The 12311-nt window shown below is 48.4% G+C and overlaps 1 protein-coding gene across 1 annotated transcript; it reads right to left on the bottom strand.

Moving 5' to 3' along the window:
* Window positions 1–8213: 8213 nt before the first annotated feature.
* Window positions 8214–11043, bottom strand: LOC123171243 (putative cyclin-dependent kinase F-2). The gene is made up of 3 exons (XM_044588831.1): window positions 10671–11043; window positions 8665–8771; window positions 8214–8231 (listed from the first exon to the last, which is right to left on the bottom strand). Exons 1-3 carry the CDS (start codon window positions 11041–11043, stop codon window positions 8214–8216), a joined length of 498 nt encoding a protein of 165 aa, XP_044444766.1.
* Window positions 11044–12311: the final 1268 nt, after the last annotated feature.

The raw sequence follows: 12311 nt of genomic DNA, 5'->3' as shown, positions 1-12311 counted from the left end.
CCCCCGCGGTACTGCCGCTGGGCCCAGAGCGGTACTACCGCGGTGGCAGGGCGGTACTACCGCATACGAGCGGTACTACGGTCCCCACTGCCGCGGCTAGTACCGAAAAACCCGACACGAAAAAAGACCCCTCGAATCGAGGCGGTACTAGTACGAGACCGTAGCGGTACTACGGCTGGGGGCCACCAGCGGTACTACCGCCCAAGAGCGGTACTACCGCTTATAGCACCCAAGCGGTACTACCGCTCCGACCCGCGGTACTACCGCTAGGAAACCAGAACTGCCATAACTTCTGCATATGAGCTCCGAATTGAGCAAACTCAAGCTGGTGGGATTGAGGAAGACGAGTAGTAAGAAGAGGTAGGGGAGGTATGCCAACAAATAGAGGAGTGAAACCTCCAACCGAGAAGAACCGGCGTAACCTCCAACATCGAAAACATCATAGAAGATGCGAGTGAACTCCGTTTTCGATGAACTCGAGCTTGTCATCAAGATGAGCTTAAGCTCCAAAACTCACAAAGAGAAGAACCAAACAAGAACCAATAAAGATGATGCAAGGATGCAATGGTTTGAGCTCTCTACGAATGATACGATCGAGCTACTCATCGAGAGCCCCCCTTGATAGTACGGCAATCGATCCTATAACCCGGTCTCCCAACTACCATCATGAGACCGGTAAAATAGAAAACCTATCAAGGGCAAACCTTTGCCTTGCACATGGTCCACTTGAGCTAGATGATGACGATCTTGACTCCCTCAAGTTGGACCACCTTTCTTGGTTGTGTTGGCTCGATGAAGACTAGTTGATTGCTCCCCCATACTCCACTATGGGTGAGCCACTCTTCCGCACATCTTCACAAGTCCATTGTCACCACAATGGATGGCAAGCTTCAGGCATTTGATCTCTTCATGATGCTTCACTTGAACTTGCACACCGCAACCTAACCCCACAAATAACTCTCACGAAGATCATGGGTTAGTACACAAAGCGTAATTGACAATGCTTACCACACCATGGGATCGCTTGATCCCTCTCGGTACATATTCTACGCTTTGTGAGTTGATCAAGTTGATTCACTCTTGACTTAGTCTTGATCAACCTTGAATCTTTTCAACTCTCTTCATTTGGATGATGTCTTGAAGATATACATGAATGATCACACAATCTTCTTCTCCAAGACATGCTTGCAATAAGCTCAACTCTCACATGACCAATCTTTGGATAATTCCTTAATAACACCTTGGTCACCACATAAACTCATTGAAACCAACATATGAACTTCAAGAAATGCCTATGGACAAATCCTTCAAATATAACTCAAGGCAACCATTAGTCCATAGAGATTGTCATCAATTACCAAAACCGAACATGGGGGCACCGCATGTTCTTTCAGCGAGGCTATCGCGAGAGCAAGGACGTGTAGATGTGGCCGGGGTGTCGACGGAGGGACGACGGCGAGCTGACGAACGAGGTGACGAGCTCTGTCCCGAGAAGCAGAGAAGAAGCAGACATAGCTGAGGTAGCCGAACTTGGCGATCCTTGGGCGCGGCTCGACGTCATAATGGATCCCGGGCGGCGCTGCGGTGCTCGGGGTCGACGGAGACGAGACCGGCGTCGCACCTACGCCGGCGAGGAGCTCTTGCTCGGGCCGGCCATGGTGGCTGTAGGGAGGAGACGGAGCGGGGAAGCAGGGCGTGGGTGCCTCTTACCCGTGGCAGCGGCGTGGAGGGGAAAGAAGGGAGGAGGAGGAACCCTAGGCTTGCCCTGGGTTGGCCCTTTATAGGGGGGAAGCGAGGGACGTGGAGGCCACGGTGGCCATGTGTGCTCCTGTCCTCTGCTTTACGGTGAGAGGAATGAGCGAGGGAGGAGGAAGAGGAACAGGGGTTTGGGTCGCTGCAACTGGGGCCGGCGCGCGGCTCCAGTGTGGAAAGGAGGGGGGGCGAGGGAAGCACTGTTGGCTCGCTGGGGAAACTGGGTCGGCCTGGAGTGAGGAGGTCTAGCCGGGCTGTGATGCTGCTGGGCTGCCCACTGCTGCTTTCTTTTCTTTTCTTCAAACAAAAAAAGAAAAAAAGAAAAGCACAGAGAGCTAAGAGAGGTGTTGGGGATATATAAAAATATGTCTGGGTCCTGGAATTATGGACTATTTGAATAAATTGGTTTGGGCATTTTAGAGGTAGAAAAATAAAACAAGTTTGAATATAATTCAAACTTGAGGCATTTTTGAACCTAACCAAATCAACTCCAAAATGCATGAGATTTGGTAGAGAGGTTTTAGACATGTAGCAAGATTTATAGGTAGAAGATGAACATTAAAGGAGAAGGTAAAAGGTGCACTTGCAAAATGAAAGAAAGGAAAGGAATGAGAAGTGGTGATGATGCAAGATTTATGCATGGAACATGCAACAGCATAATATGTATGAAATCACACCATGCACATGATGGGGATGAGAATGCAAGATGAGACCAAGCACAAATGCAAAATGAGAGACAAAAACCCAACCACGAAGGAAATATCATAACACATAGCCGAAAATGGCAAGAGTTGGAGTTACAAATATGGAAAGTCACATCCGGGGTGTTACAAAGACCTCGGTGAAGCTGCTTATATATTGGGCATCAAGATCTATTGAGATAGATCAAGACGCTTAATTAGACTTTCGCAAAGCACATACCTTGATAAAGTTTTGAAGAAGTTCAAAATGGATCAAGCAAAGAAAGGTTTCTTGCCTGTGTTACAAGGTGTGAAGTTGAGTCAGACTCAATGCTCGACCACTGCAGAAGATAGAGAGAAAATGAAAGTCATTCCCTATGCTGCAGCCATAGGTTCTATCATGTATGCAATGTTGTGTACCAGACCTGATGTGTGCCTTGCTATTAGTTTAGCAGGGAGGTACCAAACTAATCCAGGAGTGGATCACTGGACAGCGGTCAAGAACATCCTAAAATACCTGAAAAGGACTAAGGATATGTTTCTCGTTTATGGAGGTGACAAAGAGCTCAACGTAAATGGTTACGTCGATGCAAGCTTTGACACTGATCCGGATGACTCTAAGTCACAAACCGGATAAGTATTTATATTGAATGGTGGAGCTATCAGTTGGTGCAGTTCTAAGCAAAGCGTCGTGGCGGGATCTACGTGTGAAGCGGAGTACATAGCTGCTTCAGAAGCAGCAAATGAAGGAGTCTGGATGAAGGAGTTCATATCCGATCTCGGTGTCATACCTAGTGCATCGGGTCCAAGGAAAATCTTTTGTGACAATACTGGTGCAATTGCCTAGGCAAAGGAATCCAGATTCCACAAGAGAACCAAGCACATCAAAAGATGCTTCAATTCCATCCGCGATCAAGTCAAGGAGGGAGACATAGAGATTTGCAAGATACATACGGATCTGAATGTTGCAGACCCGTTGACTAAGCCTCTCTCATGAGCAAAACATGATCAGCACCAAGACTCCATGGGTGTTAGAATCATTACTGTGTAATCTAGATTATTGACTCTAGTGCAAGTGGGATACTGAAGGAAATATGCCCTAAAGACAATAATAAAGTTGTTATTTATATTTCCTTATATCATGATAAATGTTTATTATTCATGCTAGAATTGTATTAACCGGAAACTTAGTACATGTGTGAATACATAGACAAACAGAGTGTCCCTAGTATGCCTCTACTTGACTAGCTCGTTAATCAAAGATGGTTAAGTTTCCTAGCCATAGACATGTGTTGTCATTTGATGAACGGGATCACATCATTAGAGAATGATGTGATGGACAAGACCCATCCATTAGCTTAGCACTATGATAGTTTAGAGAATGATGTGAACAGGATCACCTCATTAGAGAATGATGTGATGAACGGGATCACTTCATGACTTATACATGTTCCTATGACTATGAGATTATGCAACTCCTAAATACCGGAGGAACACTTAGTGTGCTATCAAACGTCACAACATAACTGGGTGATTATAAAGATCCTCTATAGGTGTCTCCGATGGTGTTTGTTGGGTTGGCATAGATCGAGATTAGGATTTGTTACTCCGGTTTCGGATAGGTATCTCTGGGCCCTCTCGGTAATGTACATCACTATATGCCTTGCAAGCAATGTGACTAATGAGTTAGTTGCGGGATGATGCATTACGGAACGAGTAAAGAGACTTGCCGGTAACGAGATTGAACTAGGTATTGAGATACCGACGATCGAATCTCGGGCAAGTAACATACCGATGACAAAGGGAACAACGTATGTTGTTATGCGGTTTGACCGATAAAGATCTTCGTAGAGTATGTAGGAACCAATATGAGCATCCAGGTTCCGCTATTGGTTATTGACCGTAGATGAGTCTCGGTCATGTCTACATAGTTCTCGAACCCGTAGGGTCCGCACGCTTAACGTTCGATGACGATCGGTATTATGAGTTTATGTATTTTGATGTACCGAAGGTTGTTCGGAGTCCCGGATGTGATCACGGACATGACGAGGAGTCTCGAAATGGTCGAGACATAAAGATCGATATATTGGAAGGCTATGTTTGGACACCGGAAAGGTTTCAGATGAGTTCGGGCATTTTCCGGAGTACCGGGAGGTTACCGGAACCCCCCGGGGAGTTAATGGGCCTTAATGGGCCATGGTGGAAGAGAGGAGGAGGCGGCCAAGGTGGGGCACCCCCCAAGCCTAATCCGAATTGGGAGGGGGGCCGGCCCCCCTTTCCTTCTCGCCCTCTCCCTCTTCCTTCTTCTCCTACTCCAACTAGGGAAGGGGGGAAACCTACTCCTACTAGGAGTAGGACTCCCCCCCTTGGGCGTGCCATAGAGAGGGCCGGCCCTCCCCTCCTCCACTCCTTTATATACGGGGGAGGGGGCACCCCATAGACACACAAGTTTATTGTTTAGCCGTGTGCGGTGCCCCCCTCCACAGATTTCCACCTCGGTCATATCATTGTAGTCCTTAGGCAAAGCCCTGCGTTGGTAACTTCATCAACACCGTCATCACGCCGTCGTGCTGACGAAACTCTCCCTCGGCCTCAGCTGGATCTAGAGTTCGTGGGACGTCACCGAGCTGAACGTGTGAAGATCGCGGAGGTGCCGTACGTTCGATGCTAGGATCGGTCGGATCGTGAAGACGTACGACTACATCAACCGCGTTGTCATAACACTCCGCTTTCGGTCTACGAGGGTACGTAGACAACACTCTCCCCTCTCGTTGCTATGCATCACCTAGATAGATCTTGCGTGATCCTAGGAATTTTTTTGAAATTACTGCGTGCCCCAACAATATGTAGGAGCCAATACGATCATCGAGGTTCCGCTATTGGTTATTGACCGGAGATGTGTCTCGGTCATGTCTACATAGTTCTCGAACTCGTAGGGTCCGCACGCTTAACGTTCGATGACGATTTGTATTATGAGTTATGTGTTTTGATGACCGAAGTTTGTTCGGAGTCCCGGATGAGATCACGGACATGACGAGGAGTCTCGAAATGGTCGAGACATAAAGATTGATATATTGGACCATGTTATTCGGACACCGGAAGTGTTCCGGATAGTTTCGGGTAAAAAGGGAGTGTCGGAGGGGTTACTGGAACCCCCCGGGGAGCTGATGGGCCTTAGTGGGAAGGAGAGGCAGCGGCCAGGAGGTGGCCCCCCAAGCCCAGTCTGAATTGGACAATGGGTTGGGGGCGCGACCCCCTCTCCCTTCCTTCCCCCTTCTCCTTTAGGTGGAAACCTACTAGGACTTGGAGTCCTAGTAGGATTCCCCTTCTCCCGGCGCGCCTAGCTAGGGCCGGCCGACCTCCCCCTTCCTCCTTTATATACGGGGACATGGGGGCACCCTAGAACACACAAGTTGATCTTTTAGCCGTGTGCGGTGCCCCCTCCACAGTTACACACCTCGATCATATCGCCGTAGTGCTTAGGCGAAGCCCCGCGCCGGTAACATCATCATCACCGTCGCCACGCCATCATGCTGACGGAACTCTCCCTCGGCCTCAACTGGATCAAGAGTACGAGGGACGTCATCGAGCTGAACGTGTACTGAACGCGGAGGTGCCGTACGTTCGGTACTTGGATCGGTTGGATCGCAAAGAAGTTCGACTATATCAACCGCGTTAATAAACGCTTCCGCTTTCAGTCTATGAGGGTACGTGGACACACTCTCCCCTCTCATTGCTGTGCATCTCCTAGATAGATCTTGCGTGATCGTAGGATTTTTTTTAAAATTACTGCATTCCCCAACACATGCAATGCAGCTACTGTTGCAAACTGGAATAAAAAACGCCCAAAGGAGTTTTACAGGATTGCAATTTTTTTGGAATTTCTTGCTAATTTGCGGTGCGGGGTCTTGTGTGCGAAAATACGTGACGCTTTGTTCGGTTCTAGGGGGTTTAAACCTCTAGGCGATCCAATTCGTGTCACCCAAGGGGCGCGCACCGGCCTGCCCGGTACAAAAGCCGTGGAAGCTGCTGGGTGAGCATTGCAGGCTAGATAGGGAGGGCCCCACCTTGGCCGAGGTGTCGGGGAAGATAATGTTGACACCGCTGCCACCATCCATCAGGACCCGTAGGAGGTGGAATCCTCCAGCGATCAGATCTACTACCAAGGCGAACTTGCTGGGGTGTGAGACGTAGGCCGGATAATCGGTGCTGGAGAAGGTGATCTCGCATCGGACCACTCCATGAGGTCGGATGGGGCTTATGAGCCCTGCATGTCTCCGCGGCTGGGAAGATCATGTTGATGCTGGTTGTTTGGGTGGGCTAGCGGGTTGATGAAGGTCTAGTCCTCCCGCGATGGGCGGAGGCCCGCACTACCTTCCTCACATGTCGAGCGGTGGGCGAGGGAGCTTTTGTCGATTGTATTGATCTAAGAAAAATATCCAAATTAGTAAAAAGAAGGTGCTTTTGTCGTGCGGTGGGCGGGGAAGCTTGGTCTGTCGGTTTGCTAACATGCGGTCCCACGTGTTAGTGATGTATCAAGCCGATGCGCGTTCCTCGTGAGGCAGAACAATGGCAGAAGCAACACGTGGTTTTCTTGAAGAAGATGATGGAGAAGTGGATTCAGGGAAGAGTGAAATGATGGTTGCTTTGTCCGTCCAACTTATATTGTGGGCACGGTGCAGTATTGTGATTTGACGTCTCATTGCTCATTATTACTGCGGCGCTACGACCGGGGTGCATCCCCCTGCTGTTTTGCACTGTTATTTGGTGCATAGACCCGGATGCTAGATGTCCCACATGTCGGTGAAAGGAAGTACAACATTTATGAAAGCGAGCGTCTCCACTCTTACGACGGAGGAGTACAAGACACGGTAGCCCACTTAACTGTAACTTGTAATGTAATACTGCGTTGTAATCTTGTACCACTTGGTTTTGCTGCTTCGCGTGATCCATCAATACAAACCCCGATTAAAAAAGACGAGGGCGGGTCTTTTCCTGCAAGGTAGGCAGGGGAGTTTGGTGTAGTCGGTTCGATAGATAAAATAAGAGAAAGTTGTGATGAAATGCTTCAATGTGTATTGGGCCCTTTCTTTCTTTAATTTTTGAAGTGGGCCCTTTTCAGATCACTACTAGATGATACTAGCCCGCACGTTGAGTATATTTCAATGCAATTTTAATGTACATGCCACGTGAATACTAATTGAAGTACTAACAATATGTTCCGGCCCGCCGCTTAACACGCACTGGCAAGGTATATCAGCAACATGTGCGACTGCAAGTGAGGAAATCAACGATGGGCCAAGCTGAGAAACTCCCTCGCTTATCGCGCGGAAAAGCCCCGTCCTAGCGTTCTCAATTGTTATTTGTATCTATCGGTCGTGTCAAGGAGCAAAACCAAATGTTACAACTTACAAGTTCAAACTGAAAAAGCCTGCCGCGTTCGCGTCGCACCTCACACGATTGGTCCGGCACACCGCTCAAGCTAGGGAACGTATGTTGTCTTGCATTTTCACTCACATATGGGATCGTTGTTGAGCAAACCGACTATCGGCAAACCCTGACCCCGCCCCCGTGTGTCAGTTGAGTTAGAGCAACGAGGAGGGAGAAGAGCTAGTTGTAGCACGGGCTGTAAGAAAATTGATGTCAGATGAGACTCGTACTGGTCTGTACTCTACCACTGTACTACTCCTACTACTCTACACTATTAATATGCGGTCATCCAACCCTGTCCGACAAAAAAGACCGCAGACACCGATTATTTGTTGATATTTAAATTTGTTTTCACACAGCAAAATATCCCTGAAAACAACAACACACAACAAAATTTCACAACGAATGAGAGATATGAATGTGTTGGGCGGGGTGGGGCTGGAAGTTATTGAGGACATAAGGGGAAAACTTTTGCAGGCTAGGATTCGGCATAAAGATATTTCTATTCGAAACGCAGAGGCTGGTTTTTTTTTGTTGCGAAATGCAGAGCCTTGGGTTTTGGCGTCAAACTGAAACTTTTGCAAAAAATTTTATCATTTATTCTCAAATAAGGCGCACCGGACGTCGCGCAGCCGCACCAGCCTCGTGTGGTTGTCTGGTGGCGGCGTGTGCGATAGGCGATAGCACAGTGATACTCTCATTTACCATTTGCAGCTCAAGCTTTCAACATTTGCCTACAAGGTGCGTTCGTCCCTGGCAGTAAATTCGTCAATATACATTACAAAATAAAGCATCTTTGTACGGAAATGCACTCCCAAGTGATGAGGTAGAATGGTGGTCGAGCACGCATCCTGTGCGGCTGAAGCCGGGACGTCGGCGGTGCCAGCAAACCATGGGCATTGGAGCGCCATGGCGAATAAGTAATTTTACCGGTGGCGGGAGGTACCGTCACACCATCCTCCGTCCGCCTAGTTTCGTCAAAATTCGTGCACTCTGCCAGAGTATATACTACAGCTCTTATACTATCTAAATACGATTAGCACACACTGACACATCTGACCATATACATGCATGCCATGCAGCTTTGTCAGGAGAGAGAGAGGCTGACGGGGCATGCATGATTCTCTCTCCCCACATAAATGACATGCATTTTATTTCGTTCATATATTTTGAATGATTGATATATTTCAAAGCGAATGTCTATTTTTGAAATTTTCTATATACTTGAGATCATGTTGACAAGACCTCTAGAATAAGATCAATGTTGGATATATTTGAACTACTTTTAATTTATATATTTCAATTTTCTTTGGCATCACTTTCATAAAACATAAGATTGTTTTGCTATTCCAAAAAAGTGTTTGCTCCTGTTTTGCAAATTTCAAAATAATAATTTCACCTTTTGTAAACATTGGTTTCACTTATTTTAAGACACATATTTTACTTGTTTTAGAAAAAAAATCACTCATTTGAGAAAGCATATTTCACCATTTCTGAAACTAACTGTTTTTACGCATTTCATCTATTTCAAATATAGCTGCTTTCACTCATCGGAAGAAAGTGATGTCACTCATTTAAGAAAAATAATTTCACTCGGTTGAGAAAACATATCTCACTCAGTTGAGAGAACATATTTTCACACATTAGAAAACACAGATTTTAGTCGTTTCAAAATACTAGTTTCACTAATTTCTGGAAGTCGATTTCAATCATTAAAAATACTATTTTCTTTATGTTCAAAAAATCAATTTCACTCATCTGAAGAAACATATTTCACTCAATGAAGAAAATGATTTCACTCAGTTGTGAAAACATATTTCTCTCAGTTGAGAAAACATATTTCAAAAGAAATATTGAAACATATTTCACTCAGGAGAAATATCAGTTTCACACATTGAAAAAGTCGTTTCACACCAAAAAGACATATTTCACTTTTTTCAAATAACTCATTTCACTCATTTCAGAAAACACATTACAGTCGCTCAATTGAAATATTATATTTCACTTGTTTCAAAAAACTGATTACACTCATTACAAAAGATAGATTTCATTAGTTTCAGAAAAACACATCACAGTTACTCCATTGAAGAAACAGTTTCATAAGCTGGAATATGAAACTCAAAAAGAAAACTATATTTAGAAAAGTGGTTTCAATGGTTTCAATATAAAACTGATTTCAATCATTTCAAAAGAACTCACTTCACTCATTTCATTATACTTATTTCATTCGTTACCAAAATGTTTTGAAATAATCAGTTTGACATGTTTGAACAAACTAGTTTCAGAAAACTGATTTCACTTATTTCAAAAAATATTTTCACTAGTTTCAAAATCGGTTCCAATTATTTTGAATAAGTAAATTTGAAATACATGAAATTTAAACTTTGATATGATTAAAATAGAAAAACTTAAACTAGTTTAAATATATTCAAAGTTGGTCTTGTTCTATAGATCACATGTTCGGGAATTTGAATATATAAAATATTTCAATTATAGAAAATTAGTGTGAGAGATATTGTACATCTAAAATTTTAAACAAAGATAAAATGAATGGATTTGTGTGTGAGAGAGAGGAGAGATGCTGCATGCATGCATGCGTACCGTTCCTGTTAAAAGGTACTGCATCATTGTGACATTGATTAGAGTTAAAACAGAAATACAAGAGATATTTTACAATGAATACTTTCATATACACATACACATGGTCTCACAACTTTAGATGTGGCACCACCTCATTGATGGGGAGATCACCGGTAGCTTCCGGCTCCAGTAAAAAACACTTTGCGAGCGCCATGGCCGCTGGCGGACCCTCGCCGGGGTCCCACGTGAGGAGCCCCTCTAAAACCTCGGACCCGTCGCGCGACAGGCGCTCCTCGGGGAACAGCTCACGAAGCCGGCTGCCGCCTCGGCGGGTCAGCAGCTTCTGCCCCGCGGCGGCGAGCGGCGTGGATGCCATACACGTGCCGCCGAGCACGCGGAAGATTCTCAGGAGCTGGTCGGTCGCGCTGTGGCCACGGAACAATGGCTCGCCGGCGAGCAGCTCCGCCATGACGCAGCCGAGCGACCAGGCGTCCACGAGCTCGTCGTAGTCCGGCTTCCCCAGGAGCCTCTCGGGAGCCATGTACCAGAGCGTGCCGGCCTGGCCGCGCGGCGGCGTCGCGCTCAACATGGAAATGGCCATCCCGAGACCGTATATCTTTACCACGCTCTCGCCGCCGACGAGGATGTTCCCGGGCTTAATGTACCGGTGGACGATACCACGCTCGTGCATCCCCCGGCCCCGCTCAGGAGCTGCCGATGTGGCGCGTCTCCTCGTCCACGAAAGGCCGGCGGCGACCACGCAGAACGTGGCCAAGGCTCGGGCCGACGTGCTCCAGGACGAGTGAGGCTGCACTGCCCGGTCCCGCGCGATGCCGTGCAAGCCGACGACGGAGGGATGGCCGCGACACGCCGCGAGGTAGTGCGCTTCGCGCAGCAAGTCGCGGTGGAGCGCGTGGGCGGTGGCACGGCGCCTCCTCTTGCGGCTGCCGTCGTCGGGTGAGCGGATGAGGCATTTGAGGGCGACGTCCGCGCCTTGACGACGACGCCGAAGCCGCCCATCCCCAGCACGCGCGTCAGCTTGTGGTGCTCCCGATGCGCCGCCTCTTGCGGGAGCCGGCGGCGTGGTCGTCGATCATGGCGCCAATGGCGGCTTCAGCACCGGCGATTCGCGAGACGGTGGCCATGGGGTTCCCGCCCCCTCTGCTGGTGCGTGTCGGAGAGCAAGCGAGGGGAGTACATGCCAAGTTTTCGTGGCGCGCGCGCAACGCGTGGAGCGCGTTTGCCGCGGTTCAGTCGGATTCCGAATTCGATCGGGAGTGGCGCTCTGCTCGCCTCCGACTGGAGTACGGCCACCGCCTTGGCGGGAGATATAAGCTCCATTGGGGGCCTCGTGGTAGGCGATCGCCATCTTCCTTCCCAATTTCTCCATCCAGTCCTGCCCACCTCTCCATCCAATCCAATCCACGATCGATCAGGAGCTCGCGGAAAAGGCGCCGCCATGGCCGGGCAGATGCTCCGTCGGTGGGAGAGCTTCTACGGCGCCTTCGACCCCGTGGACGCCGCCATCGAGGCCGCCGACCCAGACCAATTCTCACGCCACGTGTTCCGGCGCGCGAGGGGAGACCTGCTGGGACGGCTCTGCAGCGCCGCCGACGACGACCAGGCGGAGCGTATCTGCGGGATTCTCGACGACATGATGGCAGAGTCTCTCGAGACGCTGAGGCTGGTTCCATCATCAACGCCGGAGGCGCCCGTCTCCACGGAGCTCGCCGAGTCTGTGCGCGCGCTGCGGGAGCACGGCTCGGAGCGCGTCCGCCTCCTCGCGCGCGGCATCGTGAGCGGGTGGGAGGCCTCCGTCCAGGACCAGGACGACGGCGCCAAGGTCACACCAGCCACGCCCATGAAGAA

Source organism: Triticum aestivum, chromosome 7D, assembly GCF_018294505.1.
Source record: "Triticum aestivum cultivar Chinese Spring chromosome 7D, IWGSC CS RefSeq v2.1, whole genome shotgun sequence".
Classification (NCBI taxonomy): domain Eukaryota; kingdom Viridiplantae; phylum Streptophyta; class Magnoliopsida; order Poales; family Poaceae; genus Triticum; species Triticum aestivum.
This window is presented reverse-complemented; position numbering and strand designations above follow the sequence as displayed.